Source organism: Microcaecilia unicolor, chromosome 13 (genome assembly GCF_901765095.1).
Source record: "Microcaecilia unicolor chromosome 13, aMicUni1.1, whole genome shotgun sequence".
NCBI classification, from domain to species: Eukaryota; Metazoa; Chordata; class Amphibia; order Gymnophiona; family Siphonopidae; genus Microcaecilia; species Microcaecilia unicolor.
This window is the reverse complement of record NC_044043.1, coordinates 38,648,751-38,664,490: the sequence shown is the minus strand read 5'-3', so window position 1 is coordinate 38,664,490 and position 15,740 is coordinate 38,648,751. Positions and strand designations below refer to the sequence as shown.

Below are 15,740 nucleotides of genomic sequence, written 5' to 3'. Positions count from 1 at the left end.
AAAATGATAGCGGGGATGGGACGACTTCCCTATGAAGAAAGACTAAGGAGGCTAAGGCTATACAGCTTGGAGAAGAGACGGCTGAGGGGAGACATGATAGAGGTATATAAAATAATGAGTGAAGTGGAACAGGTGGATGTGAAGCGTCTGTTCACGCTTTCCAAAAATACTAGGACTAGGGGGCATGCGATGAAACTACAGTGTAGTAAATTTAAAACAAATCGGAGAAAATGTTTCTTCACCCAACGTGTAATTAAACTCTGGAATTCGTTGCCGGAGAAAGTGGTGAAGGCGGTTAGCTTAGCAGAGTTTAAAAAGGGGTTGGACGGTTTCCTAAAGGACAAGTCCATAAACCGCTACTAAACGGACTTGGAAAAATCCAAAATTCCAGGAATAACATGTATAGAATGTTTGTACGTTTGGGAAGCTTGCCAGGTGCCCTTGGCCTGGATTGGCCGCTGTCGTGGACAGGATGCTGGGCTCGATGGACCCTTGGTCTTTTCCCAGTATGGCATTACTTATGTACTTATGTATGTGGCTTGGAGGAGCATGCCGAACTGGCAAGCCCAACGCCACATGCCGACGGCTTCCTGACACAAGGGGCGAGATCCGGTGCCCCCCTGCTTGTTGGTGTAATACATTGCAACCTGATTGTCTGTCCGAATTTGAATAATTTGGTAGGACAGCCGATCTCTGAAAGCCTTCAGTGCGTTCCAGATCGCTCGGAGCTCCAGGAGGTTGATCTGCAGATCCTTTTCCTGGAGGGACCACAGACCCTGGGTGTGAAGCCCATCGACATGAGCTCCCCACCCCAGGCGAGATGCATCCGTCGTCAGCACTTTCGTGGGCTGCGGAATCTGGAATGGACGTCCCAGGGTCAAATTGGTCCGGATGGTCCACCAGAGCAGTGAAGTGCGGCAACTGGTGGAGAGGCGGATGACATCTTCTAGATTCCCGGTGGCCTGAAACCACTGGGAAGCTAGGGTCCATTGAGCAGATCTCATGTGAAGACGAGCCATGGGAGTCACATGAACTGTGGAGGCCATATGACCCAGAAGTCTCAACATCTGCCGAGCTGTGACCTGCTGAGACGCTCTGGTCTGCGAAGCCAGGGACAGGAGGTTGTTGGCCCTCGCTTCGGGAAGGAAGGCCTGAGCCGTCTGGGTATTCAGCAGAGCTCCTATGAATTCCAGAGACTGTGTTGGCTGGAGATGGGACTTTGGGTAATTTATCACAAACCCCAGCAGCTCCAGAAGTTGAATAGTGCACTGCATAGACCGGAGGGCTCCTGCCTCCGAGGTGCTCTTGACCAGCCAATCGTCGAGATATGGGAACACGTGCACTCCCAGCTTGCGTAGGTACGCCGCTACCACCACGAGACACTTTGTAAACACTCGTGGGGCAGAGGCGAGCCCAAAGGGCAGCACACAATACTGAAAGTGCCGTGCGCCCAGGCGGAATCTGAGATACTGTCTGTGAGCTGGCAGTATCGGGATGTGAGTGTATGCGTCCTTTAAATCCAGGGAACATAGCCAATCGTTTTTCTGAATCATTGGCAGAAGGGTGCCCAAGGAAAGCATCCTGAACTTTTCTTTGACCAGGAATTTGTTCAGGCCTCTCAGGTCTAGGATGGGACGCATCCCCCCTGTTTTCTTTTCCACAAGGAAGTACCTGGAATAGAATCCCTGCCCTTCTTGCCCGGGTGGTACGGGCTCGACCGCATTGGCGCTGAGAAGGGCGGAGAGTTCCTCTGCAAGTACCTGCTTGTGATGGGAGCTGAAGGATTGAGCTCCCGGAGAACAATTTGGTGGCAGGGAGGCCAAATTCAGGCCGTATCCGCACCGCACTATTTGGAGAACCCACTGGTCGGAGGTTATGAGAGGCCACCTTTGGTGAAAAAATTTTAACCTCCCTCCGACCGGCAGATCGTCCGGTACGGACACTTTGAGGGCGGCTATGTTCCCGTGGATCCAGTCAAAAGCCCGTCCCCGGCTTTTGCTGTGGAGGCGCAGGGGGCTGCTTAGGCGCACGCTGTTGACGAGAACGAGCGCGCTGGGGCTGTCCCTGTGCCTGACGAGGCCTTCGGGCCGGCTGGGTGTACCTACGCTTTGCAAAAAAATAGGGCACAGCCTGCCGGGCCCGGGAAAAACGTCCACCTGCTGAGGTGGGTGCTGAAGGTGCCCGGTGGGAGAGCTTGTCGAGAGCGGTTTCCCGCTGATGCAGTTGGTCCACCAGCTGCTCGACCTTCTCACCAAAAATATTATCCCCCCGGCAAGGGACGTCGGCCAGTCTCTGCTGGGTGCGGTTGTCCAGGTCAGAGGCACGCAGCCATGAGAGCCTGCGCATCACTATACCTTGGGCCGCAGCACGAGATGCCACGTCACAGGTGTCATAGATACCCCTGGACAGGAACTTTCTGCACGCCTTCAGCTGCCTGACCACCTCCTGATAAGGCCTGGACTGCTCCGGCGGGAGCTTATCGACCAGGTCCGCCAGTTGCTTCACATTGTTCCGCATGTGGATGCTCGTATAGGGTATGATACATACCTGTAGCAGTTGTTCTCCGAGGACAGCAGGCTGATTGTTCTCACGACTGGGTTGACGTCCGCGGCAGCCCCCACCAACCGGAAAAAGCTTCGCGGGACGGTCGGCACGCAGGGCACGCCCACCGCGCATGCGCGGCCGTCTTCCCGCCCGTGCGCGACCGCTCCCGCCAGTTGAATGACAAGCAATAAAGTATGAAACACAACTCCAAAGGGGAGGAGGGAGGGAAGGTGAGAACAATCAGCCTGCTGTCCTCGGAGAACAACTGCTACAGGTATGTATCATACCCTTTCTCCGAGGACAAGCAGGCTGCTTGTTCTCACGACTGGGGTATCCCTAGCTCTCAGGCTCACTCAAAACAATAACCCAGGTCAATTGAACCTCGCAACGGCGAGGGTACAACAGAAATTGACCTACGAAGAACAACTAACTGAGAGTGCAGCCTGACCAGAATAAATTCGGGTCCTGGAGGGTGGAGTTGGATTTACACCCCAAACAGATTCTGCAGCACCGACTGCCCGAACCGACTGTCGCGTCGGGTATCCTGCTGGAGGCAGTAATGAGATGTGAATGTGTGGACAGATGACCACGTCGCAGCCTTGCAGATCTCTTCAATAGTGGCTGACTTCAAGTGGGCCACCGACGCTGCCATGGCTCTGACACTATGAGCCGTGACATGACCCTCAAGAGTCAGCCCAGCCTGGGCGTAAGTGAAGGAAATGCAATCTGCTAGCCAATTAGAGATGGTGCGTTTCCCGACAGCGACCCCTAGCCTGTTAGGGTCGAAAGAAATAAACAATTGGGCGGACTGTCTGTGGGGCTGTGTCCGCTCCAAGTAGAAGGCCAATGCTCTCTTGCAGTCCAATGTGTGCAACTGACGTTCAGCAGGGCGGGTATGCGGCCTGGGGAAGAATGTTGGCAAGACAATTGACTGGTTAAGATGGAACTCCGACACCACCTTCGGCAGGAACTTTGGGTGAGTGCGGAGCACTACTCTGTTGTGATGAAATTTGGTATATGGAGCATGAGCTACTAGGGCTTGAAGCTCACTGACCCTACGAGCGGAAGTAACTGCCACCAGGAAAATGACCTTCCAGGTCAAGTACTTCAGATGGCAGGTATTCAGTGGCTCAAAAGGAGGTTTCATCAGCTGGGTGAGGACGACGTTGAGATCCCATGACACAGTAGGAGGCTTGATAGGGGGCTTTGACAAAAGCAAGCCTCTCATGAATCGAACGACTAAAGGCTCTCCAGAGATGGCTTTACCTTCCACACGATAATGGTAAGCACTAATCGCACTAAGGTGATTCCTTACTGAGTTGGTCTTGAGGCCAGACTCTGATAAGTGCAGAAGGTATTCAAGCAGGTTCTGTGCAGGGCAAGAACGAGGTTCTAGGGCCATGCTCTCACACCACACGACAAACCTCCTCCACTTGAAAAAGTAACTCTTTTTAGTGGAATCCTTCCTAGAGGCAAGCAAGACCCGGGAGACACCCTCAGACAGACCCAACGCAGTGAAGTCTACGCCCTCAACATCCAGGCCGTGAGAGCCAGAGACTGAAGGTTGGGGTGCAGCAACGCTCCGTCGTTCTGCGAAATGAGAGTCGGAAAACACTCCAATCTCCATGGTTCTTCGGAGGACAACTCCAGAAGAAGAGGGAACCAGATCTGACGGGGCCAAAAGGGCGCTATCAGAATCATGGTGCCGCGGTCTTGCTTGAGCTTCAGTAAGGTCTTCCCCACCAAAGGTATGGGAGGATAAGCATACAGGAGGCCGGTCCCCCAATGGAGGAGAAAGGCATCCGACGCTAGCCTGCCGTGTGCCTGAAGTCTGGAACAGAACAGAGGCAGCTTGTGGTTGGTCTGAGAGGCGAAAAGGTCCACCGAGGGGGTGCCCCACGCTCGGAAGATCTTGCGTACCACTCTGGCATGGAGCGACCACTCGTGCGGTTGCATGACTCTGCTCAGTCTGTCGGCCAGACTGTTGTTTACGCCTGCCAGGTATGTGGCTTGGAGGAGCATGCCGAACCGACACGCCCAACGCCACATCCCGACGGCCTCCTGGCACAGGGGGCGAGATCCGGTGCCCCCCTGCTTGTTGACGTAATACATTGCAACCTGATTGTCTGTCCGAATTTGGATAATTTGACAGGACAGCCGATCTCTGAAAGCCTTCAGTGCGTTCCAGATCGCTCGGAGCTCCAGGAGGTTGATCTGCAGATCCTTTTCCTGGAGGGACCACAGACCCTGAGTGTGGAGCCCATCGACATGGGCTCCCCACCCCAGGCGAGATGCATCCGTCGTCAGCACTTTCGTGGGCTGCGGAACTTGGAATGGACGTCCCAGGGTCAAATTGGTCCGGATGGTCCACCAGAGCAGTGAAGTGCGACAACTGGTGGAGAGGCGGATGACATCTTCTAGATTCCCGGTGGCTTGGAACCACTGGGAAGCTAGGGTCCATTGAGCAGATCTCATGTGAAGACGAGCCATGGGAGTCACATGAACTGTGGAGGCCATATGACCCAGAAGTCTCAACATCTGCCGAGCTGTGATCTGCTGAGACGCTCTGGTCTGCGAAGCCAGGGCCAAGAGATTGGTGGCCCTCGCTTCGGGAAGGTAGGCCTGAGCCGTCTGGGAATTCAGCAGCGCTCCTATGAATTCCAGAGACTGAGTTGGCTGGAGATGGGACTTTGGGTAATTTATCACAAACCCCAGCAGCTCCAGAAGTTGAATAGTGCACTGCATGGACCGGAGGGCTCCTGCCTCCGAGGTGTTCTTGACCAGCCAATCGTCGAGATATGGGAACACGTGCACTCCCAGCTTGCGTAGGTAGGCCGCTACCACCACGAGGCACTTTGTAAACACTCGTGGGGCAGAGGCGAGCCCAAAGGGCAGCACACAATACTGAAAGTGCCGTGCGCCCAGGCGGAATCTGAGATACTGTCTGTGAGCTGGCAGTATCGGGATGTGAGTGTATGCGTCCTTTAAATCCAGGGAACATAGCCAATCGTTTTTCTGAATCATTGGCAGAAGGGTGCCCAAGGAAAGCATCCTGAACTTTTCTTTGACCAGGAATTTGTTCAGGCCTCTCAGGTCTAGGATGGGACGCATCCCCCCTGTTTTCTTTTCCACAAGGAAGTACCTGGAATAGAATCCCTGCCCTTCCTGCCCGGGTGGTACGGGCTCGACCGCATTGGCGCTGAGAAGGGCGGAGAGTTCCTCTGCAAGTACCTGCTTGTGATGGGAGCTGAAAGACTGAGCTCCTGGAGGACAATTTGGAGGCAGGGAGGCCAAATTCAGGGCGTATCCGCACCGCACTATTTGGAGAACCCACTGGTCGGAGGTTATGAGAGGCCACCTTTGGTGAAAAAATTTTAACCTCCCTCCGACCGGCAGATCGTCCGGTACGGACACTTGTAGGGCGGCTATGTTCCCGTGGATCCAGTCAAAAGCCCGTCCCCGGCTTTTGCTGTGGAGGCGCAGGGGGCTGCTTAGGCGCACGCTGTTGACGAGAACGAGCGCGCTGGGGCTGTCCCTGTGCCTGACGAGGCCTTCGGGCCGGCTGGTTGTACCTACGCTTTGCAAAAGAATAGGGTGCAGCCTGCCGTGCCCGGGAAAAACGCCCACCCGTGGGGGCGGGTGCTGAAGGCGCCCGGTGGGAGAGCTTGTCGAGAGCGGTTTCCCGCTGATGCAGTTGGTCCACCATCTGCTCGACCTTCTCACCGAAAATGTTATCCCCCCGGCAAGGGACGTCGGCCAGTCTCTGCTGGGTGCGGTTGTCCAGGTCAGAGGCACGCAGCCATGAGAGCCTGCGCATCACTATACCTTGGGCCGCAGCACGAGATGCCACGTCACAGGTGTCAAAAATCCCCCTGGACAGGAACTTTCTGCACGCCTTCAGCTGCCTGACCACCTCCTGATAAGGCCTGGACTGCTCCGGCGGGAGCTTATCGACCAGGTCCGCCAGCTGTTGCACATTGGTCCGCATGTGGATGCTCATATAGAGCAGGTACGATTGGATGCGGGTCACGAGCATGGAGGACTGGTAGGCCTTCCTCCCAAATGAGTCCAGAGTGCGAGACTCCCGCCCCGGGGGCGCCGAGGCGGTATCCCTCGAACTCCGTGCCCTCTTGAGAGCAGAATCCACGACCGCTGAGTCATGGGGCAACTGGGGCCGCATGAGCTCTGGGTCAGAGTGGATCCTGTACTGGGACTCTGCTTTCTTGGGAATGGTGGGATTAGTTAATGGTCGCACCCAGTTCCGGAGCAGCGTCTCCTTCAGGACATTGTGCAGCGGTACCGTGGAGGACTCTCTAGGTGGTGATGGATAGTCGAGGACCTCGAGCATCTCGGCCCTCGGCTCTTCCACAGAGACCACGGGAAAGGGAATGCTTATAGACATATCCCGCACAAAGGAGGCAAAGGAGAGACTCTCAGGAGGTGAGAGCTTCCTCTCCGGTGACGGCGTGGGGTCCGAGGGAAGGCCCGTAGACTCCTCTGAGGAGAAATATCTCGGGTCCTCCTCTTCCCCCCACGAGTCCTCATCCTCGGTATCGGACATTAGCTCATGTAGCTGAGTCCGGTACCGGGCCCGGCTCGACGTCGAGGCACCGAGGCCTCGGTGTCGTCGAGCGGTGGACTCCCGCGCCGGCGGGGACGGAGCTCCCTCCATCGACGTCGACGGGGACTCCACCTGCGTGGCTGTCGAGACCGGCACCGCAAGCGGCGGCGGTGTCGACTGCCCCGGCGCCGGGCTAGAGCTCGCCGGCGCCACAGTCATCGGCGCCGAGGGCGCAAGCACCCCCGGCGCCGGCACAGCCTGGCGCATCAGCCCTTCCAGGAGCCCCGGAAGGATGGCTCTGAGGCACTCGTCCAGGCCCGCTGCCGAGAAAGGCGGTGGGGCCGGCAAGGGTGTCGGTGCCAGAAGCTGCTGGGGGCCAGGAGACGGCACCGAGGTGCCGGAACCCCGACGCGTCGGTACCTCCACCACCGACGGAGATCTCTCCTCTCTGTGATGACGCTTCGGCGTCGACACCTCCTCAGGCACCGAGGGCTCCCGGTGACGGCGCTTCTTGTCCTTCTTCCGGTGCACGTCACCGGTGCCGGAGGGCATGGAGGAGGAGGAGGTCGATCCCCCTCGGTCTCGAGGTACCGGGTCCGACAGGGTTCGGTCCCGTGGCTCACGAGTTGAGGGAGTGACCGGGGCCGACTGCCCACGCGGTCTCTCTACCCCACTCTCGCCGGCGGACCGGCGGGCCGACGGGACCTGTTCTCCTGGGGTCGCTGCCATCGGTGCCGATGTCTCGGGCATCGATACCGGTACCGAAGAACCGGCCTTCGATACCGATGCCGTCGAGGTCGACGTCGAGGGGCCGGCGCAAGTTCCAAAAAGACGGTCCCGCAGAACTTGCCTCGCAACCTGAGTCCGTTTCCGGAGACCGAGACACAAAGCACACGACTTGAGATTGTGCTCCGGCCCGAGGCACTGGAGGCACCAAGCGTGGGTGTCGGTCTGCGAGATCGGCCGGCCGCAGCGACCACACTTTTTAAATCCACTCGGGACCTTCGAGGACATCGACGGAAAAATCGCGTCGGCGAAGTCAAAGTCGGCAATGGTGGCTAAAATCACACCACGAAAATTGAAACCGACCGAGCGGCCACTAGGCCGCAACGAGGCGTCCCCGCTAGAAAGCGAGGGAAAAAGGAGGAGCGCGTGCTCCACACGCGCAAAATTCTTTTTTTTTTTTTTTTTTTTTTGGATAACAAACGAAACTGAAAGAAGAAGAGGCCAAAAGGGCCAAGAGCGACGACCCGCGTAAACGCGGTCGAAAATTCCGGCGGCTGAAACGAGAGAGTTGCAAAAACACGACTCTCTCAGTCGCGGGAAAAAAGTAACTGGCGGGAGCGGTCGCGCACGGGCGGGAAGACGGCCGCGCATGCGCGGTGGGCGTGCCCTGCGTGCCGACCGTCCCGCGAAGCTTTTTCCGGTTGGTGGGGGCTGCCGCGGACGTCAACCCAGTCGTGAGAACAAGCAGCCTGCTTGTCCTCGGAGAAAGAGCTGGTACGACTGGATGCGGGTCACGAGCATGGAGGATTGGTAGGCCTTCCTCCCAAACGAGTCCAGAGTGCGAGACTCCTGCCCCGGGGGCGCCGAGGCGGTATCCCTCGAACTCTGTGCCTTCTTGAGAGCAGAATCCACGACCGCCGAGTCATGGGGCAATTGGGGCCGCATTAACTCTGGGTCCGAGTGGATTCTGTACTGGGACTCTGCTTTCTTGGGAATGATGGGATTAGATAGTGGTCTCATCCAGTTCCGAAGCAGTGTCTCTTTGAGGACATTGTGCAACGGCACCGTGGAGGACTCTCTAGGTGGTGATGGATAGTCGAGGACCTCGAGCATCTCAGCCCTCGGCTCATCCACAGAGACCACGGGGAAGGGAATGCAAATAGACATATCCCTTACAAAGGAGGCAAAGGAGAGGCTCTCAGGAGGCGAGAGCTTCCTCTCTGGTGAAGGCGTGGGGTCCGAGGGAAGACCCGCAGACTCCTCTGAGGAGAAATATCTGGGGTCTTCCTCTTCCCCCCACGAGGCCTCTTCCTCGGTATCGGACATAAGCTCATGTAGCTGAGTCCTTAACCGGACCCGGCTCGACGTCGAGGCACCGAGGCCTCGGTGTCGTCGAGCGGTGGACTCCCGCACCGGCGGGGACGAAGCTCCCTCCATCGATGTCGACTCCACCTGCGTGGCGGTCGAGACCGGCGCCGCAAGCGGCGGCGGTGTCGACGGCCTCGGCACCGGGCTAGAGCTCGCCGGCGCCACAGTCGACGGCGCCGAGGGCGCAAGCACCCCCGGCGCCGGCACAGCCTGGCGCATCAGCCCTTCCAGGATCCCCGGAAGGATGGCTCGGAGGCACTCGTCCAGGCCCGCTGCCGGGAAAGACGGGGGGGGGGGGGGGGGCGGTAGAGGTGTCGGTGCCGGAAGCTGCTCGGGTCCAGGAGACTGCACCGAAGTGCTGGGACCCTGACGCGTCGGTACCTCCACTACAGAAGGGGATCTCTCCTCTCGAAGCGGATGCTTCGGCGTCGACTCCTCGCCGGTACCGAGAGCCGGATGCATCGAAGGCGACCGATGACGGTGCTTCTTAGATTTCTTGCGGTGCCCGTCATCGGTGCCAGGTGGAATGGAGGAGGAGGAGGTCGATCCCCCTTGGTCTCGAGGAACCGGGTCAGACAGGGTTCGGTCCCGAGGGCCATGGGCCGAGGGAGTGACCGGGGCCGATTGCCCACGCGGCCTCTCACCCCTACCCTCACCGGAGGACCGGCGGGCCGACGGGACCTGTGCTCCTGGGGTCGATGCCATCGGTGCCGATTTCGCGGGCATCGATACCGGTACCGAAGAACCGGCTGTCGATACCGATGCCGTCGAGGTCGACGTCGAGGGGCCGGAGCAAGTTCCGAAAAGACGGTCCCGTAGAACTTGCCTCGCAACCTGTGTCCGTTTCCGGAGACCAAGACACAAAGGGCACGACTTGATATTGTGCTCCGGCCCGAGGCACTGGAGGCACCAAGCGTGGGTGTCGGTCTGCGAGATAGGCCGGCCGCACCGACCACACTTCTTAAATCCACTCGGGACCTTTGAGGACATCGACGGAAAAATCGCGTCGGCGAAATTAAAGTCGTCAATGGTGGCGGTAAATCACACCTCGAAAAATAAATCGGCCGCGCGGCCACAAGGCCGAAACGCGACGCCCCCGGTAGAAAACAAGGGAAAACAAGCACGTTCACACTTTTTTTTTTTTTTTTTGAAGAAAAAGAAAAGGCTGGAACGTGCCTAGAAACAAACAAAAAACTAAGAAAATTCGCGAAAACACAACAGTTTTTCGGGCTGAACAAGAGAGAGCGGCGACGCACGACTCTCTCCAGCGCGGAAAAAACAAGACTGGCGGGAACGGTCGCGCACGGGCGGGAAGACGGCCGCGCATGCGCGGTGGGCGTGCCATGCGTGCGGACCACCCGCGAAGCTTCTTCTGGTTGGTGAGGGCTGCCGCGGACGTCACCCAGTCGTGAGAACAAGCAGCCTGCTTGTCCTCGGAGAAACTATGCACCGTTATGGTCTTGAAGAAACCAATCAGATGATCAATGTGGAATAATGATTTAGATAAATAATAACTGGGGATAATCGGGTTAATACCACGTTTTCTTTGTTTGCTGTTGCTTAAATTGATCTCCTTGTCTTGTTTCACTCTCCCTATTTATTTTGTGGTCTAAGAAAGAGAAAGATTGTATAAAATCCATTTATCTTGTTGAGATTGTTTTCTTTTAATATTGTTTTATTGTACAATCATCTCTGTTTTACTGTTTTGCAAGTGATCCTTGTAAAATGAAAAAATTATAAATAAATGATTTAAAAATATTAAAAAAAAAAAAAAAAGAGGCTGAAAAGTGTTTCCACCCACCTGCTGGAGATAGAAAATACTGAGAAGCTGGACTGGATGTTAAGAGAAATACATCTCAACTCAGTTTTCAGTTCTTTGTCTCCACCTTCTGGTTGATGGACACAACTACTCCACAGGTTCTGGAATTGTGGGTAGCTACGTAATGGACATAAGTAAATACATATAGGCATTTACTTATCTTCCTATGCCATAAAATTCCAAAACTAGCAATCTATGTCATCTATATCTGCTAACAGTCCATTTCATTTTAATAATGCTGCATCTATTAAAAACTCCATTCCTTGCATGTATTAGAAAAAAGGGAAAAAAGACTAAACGTCAGCCGGCGTGGCTAAACAGTAAGATAAAGGAAATCATTAGAGCCAAAAAAACAATCCTTCAGAAAGTGGAGAAGAGAACCAACTGAAAGTAACAGGATAGATCATAAGGAATGCCAAGCCAAATGCAAAGCGGAGATAAGGAGGGCAAAAAAGGACTTTGAGAAGAAATTAGCGTTGGAAGCAAAAATACATAGTAAAAATTTTTTTAGATACATTAAAAGCAGGAAACCGGCCAAAGAGTCGGTTGGGCCGCTGGACGAAAATGGTGTTAAAGGGGCGATCAAGGAGGACAAAGCCGTAGCGGAGAAATTAAATGAATTCTTTGCTTCTGTCTTCACCGAGGAGGATTTGGGGGGGACACCGGTGCCGGAAAGAATATTTGAAGCAGGGGAGTCGGAGAAACTAAACAAATTCTCTGTAACCTTGGAGGATGTAATGGGTCAGTTCAGCAAGCTGAAGAGTAGTAAATCACCGGGACCTGATGGTATTCATCCCAGAGTATTAATAGAACTAAAAAATGAACTTGCGGAGCTACTGTTAGAAATATGCAATCTGTCCCTAAAATCGAGTGTAGTACCGGAAGACTGGAGGGTAGCCAATGTTACTCCGATTTTTAAGAAGGGTTCCAGAGGAGATCCGGGAAATTATAGACCGGTGAGTCTGACGTCGGTGCCGGGCAAGATGGTGGAGGCTATTATTAAGAATAAAATTGCAGAGCATATACAAAAACATGGACTGATGAGACAAAGTCAGCACGGATTTAGTGAAGAGAAGTCTTGCCTCACCAATCTAATGCATTTTTTTGAGGGGGTAAGCAAACATGTGGACAATGGGGAGCCGGTTGATATTGTATATCTGGATTTTCAGAAGGCGTTTGACAAAGTGCCGCACGAAAGACTCATGAAGAAATTGCAGAGTCATGGAATCGGAGGTAGGGTATTATTATGGATTAAGAACTGGTTGAAAGATAGGAAGCAGAGAGTAGGATTGCGTGGCCAGTATTCTCAGTGGAGGAGGGTAGTTAGTGGGGTCCCGCAGGGGTCTGTGCTGGGTCCGTTGCTTTTTAATGTATTTATAAATGACCTAGAGATGGGAATAACTAGTGAGGTAATTAAATTCGCCGATGACACAAAATTATTCAGGGTCGTCAAGTCGCAGGAGGAATGTGAACGATTACAGGAGGACCTTGCTAGACTGGGAGAATGGGCGTGCAAGTGGCAGATGAAGTTCAATGTTGACAAGTGCAAAGTGATGCATGTGGGTAAGAGGAACCCGAATTATAGCTACGTCTTGCAAGGTTCCGCGTTAGGAGTTACGGATCAAGAAAGGGATCTGGGTGTCGTCGTCGATGTTACGCTGAAACCTTCTGCTCAGTGTGCTGCTGCGGCTAGGAAAGCGAATAGAATGTTGGGTGTTATTAGGAAGGGTATGGAGTCCAGGTGTGCGGATGTTATAATGCCGTTGTATCGCTCCATGGTGCGACCGCACCTGGAGTATTGTGTTCAGTACTGGTCTCCGTATCTCAAAAAAGATATAGTAGAATTAGAAAAGGTACAGCGAAGGGCGACGAAAATGATAGTGGGGATGGGACGACTTTCCTGCGAAGAGAGGCTGAGAAGGCTAGGGCTTTTCAGCTTGGAGAAGAGACGGCTGAGGGGAGATATGATAGAAGTGTATAAAATAATGAGTGGAATGGATCGGGTGGATGTGAAGCGACTGTTCACGCTATCCAAAAATACTAGGACTAGAGGGCATGAGTTGAAGCTACAGTGTGGTAAATTTAAAACGAATCGGAGAAAATTTTTCTTCACCCAACGTGTAATTAGACTCTGGAATTCGTTGCCGGAGAACGTGGTACGGGCGGTTAGCTTGACGGAGTTTAAAAAGGGGTTAGATAGATTCCTAAAGGACAAGTCCATAGACCGCTATTAAATGGACTTGGAAAAATTCCGCATTTTTAGGTATAACTTGTCTGGAATGTTTTTACGTTTGGGGAGCGTGCCAGGTGCCCTTGACCTGGATTGGCCACTGTCGGTGACAGGATGCTGGGCTAGATGGACCTTTGGTCTTTCCCAGTATGGCACTACTTATGTACTTATGTACTTATGTACATGTAGTATAAATAGCACCTCTAAACAGAGCAACCTACAATGCTTAAGTCTTTTAAAGCTTGTTCTCAAAGGTCCTGCTCCTTCTACATTTAAAATGTCACCTCTTGTTACTGCTGCACACCATCTATTGGAACTAAACATTCAAAAGCAAGTAAAAACTGACAACAGAATGCATCTGCAAAGCCTAACATACAAGGGCCCTGATGATCAAAGGTAAATGCAGGCGCTAGAGGCCACTAGTTCTGACTATATTTAAAACAAAAATTTGTTGGCTTGGACATATTAAGTGAAACATTTTCTACAGAGTCTCAAGGACATAGAAAAATAAAGTAACTTATCCAAGTTCAGAAAGAGTCTACAGAAAAGGCAAATCTTGAATGCCTATCCCAGGGATTTCTCCTGAATTGCAGCCTATCCTTTCTCTATCTTAAAAGGTTCATATAAAGTATGTGATGTACTACAGTTCTCTAATTAATAAAAAGGATGCAAAATAGTTTAGGGAAAGGGGATGGGACTTGATATATTGCCTTTCTGTGGTTACAATAAAAGCAGTTTACATAATTATATACAGGTACTTATTTTGTACCTGAGGCAATAGAACCCAGAGTCACAAGGAGATGCAGTGGGAAATAAACCCAGTTCCCCTGGTTTTCAGGCCCTTGCAGTAGCTACTAGGCTACTCCACAAAATAATTTAAAAGTTATAACATGAAAACATTCCATTTATGTACTTAGGCACCAGTAAGAATGATGAATTGACAATCTAATGCCTCTCAGGGTTAGTCTTAAGGGTGTGTGACTCATGTCATCGGACATGCCTACTCCACCACCTGGGCCATCCTCTGCCTTACAGGATGTTATGGCTCACCAATTGTGCAATTGAGCACTGAGAGAGCCATCTGGATGGAGCAGATGCCTTTTGATTGCAGTGGAGATGAATGTTATATCTTTGGTAGTGATGGGGCAAGGAAGACCCTTGTCTTTACCATTCCCTGCAGGGAGAATCACATGGCTTTAGGGTTGGCTCTGAAATTTCTTATAGAGTAAAAAAAATAATGTTTCCTTATTCCCTTCTGTGTAGGTGGTTGCCGAGGTCATTGCTTCTTTTTGTGGGCACGTGGAAGGTAATTTTATAAAAGGGCACTTGGTAAGAGGGCAGGAAGATGCCTAATTCGGCACTATTTTATAAAGACAAATAGGCACCTATGCATCTCTACAAAATACTTGTATAAGTGACAGAAACTGTACCTATGTTGCAGGCACAGACACTTACACCTGCTCGAGCAGATGTAAACATCCTCAAGTATGTGAATTATCTACATGCATACTTGTAAACTCTACCCCTGTACATGACTACCAACAAAATATACACCATCAATTATGAAACATATTTTTATGCCAGTCCATATTTGTAAGAGACCACATATACATAAACAAGTTTACATGGGAGGGGTGCAATTTTATAAAGACATTAGGTGCATTCATGAATACAAACCTCAGTTTTACCTGTTACTGTGTCAGGTGCATCTGTATTGCTGCCCCTTTTGATAAGTCTTGCTGCAAAGCTATTCTCCTCAAATGAGGTTCCATTCACAACAGGCAGATCATCAAAGGGGTTAACAGACTGGTCAGAAGACACTGTGATGTACTGGACGGCAAGCCACAAGGCTGTGCTTCCTTCGTGATCCTTTAGTTCCAGGTCTAATCTTAACATACATGTAAATACATTTGAGTTGGTATAGATTTTCCACAAATTGAATGCAATTGTATTGTATAATGATTTATGGGCTTGAATAACAACTGTACTATTCAAATAAGAACAAAATTGTTCATGGCCGGAGCTCAGCTTCTAAGCAGATGGCTTTTCCAATCTTTTTAGGATAAAAGTAATTACCAAAGTCCTACAAAATTTAAGCTTATAAAGGCAGACAAAAACAAAATCCATTCATGTAACACCTTGTGTGTGCGCCCAGTTACTTGTAGTAGACTCAAAATGAAAAATTATGTCTTACCTGATAATTTTCTTTGTTTTAGTCGCAGCAGATGAATCCAGAAACTTGTGGGTTGTGTCTATCTACCAGCACGTAGAGATAAGAGAGCGCTGAACTAAACTCTGTCTTATAGGATGGGATGCTCCTTGGTCAAGTCAGTATATCTCGTAACAAAGCACAAGGAATTAATACAGAAACAGATCTCCTTCCCCACTGAGGCCCAACAGAAAACATGAACAGTAAAACACGAACAGCAGAATATGCTGGAACAACAAATGCTGTAAAAAAATTTTAAAAACACAAGAATTAAATAGGAAAG

The 15,740-nt window shown here is 52.1% G+C and overlaps 1 protein-coding gene across 2 annotated transcripts in view; it reads right to left on the bottom strand.

Annotated features, from left to right (window-relative positions):
• Window positions 1–15,740, bottom strand: part of ANKFY1 (ankyrin repeat and FYVE domain containing 1) — a 138,792-nt gene that overhangs the window by 66,833 nt on the left and 56,219 nt on the right. For both annotated transcript variants that reach the window (XM_030222266.1, XM_030222267.1), the window contains exon 10: window positions 14,937–15,136. In XM_030222266.1, coding sequence (XP_030078126.1) covers window positions 14,937–15,136 — 200 coding nt within the window. The remainder of the gene's footprint in view (window positions 1–14,936; window positions 15,137–15,740) is intronic.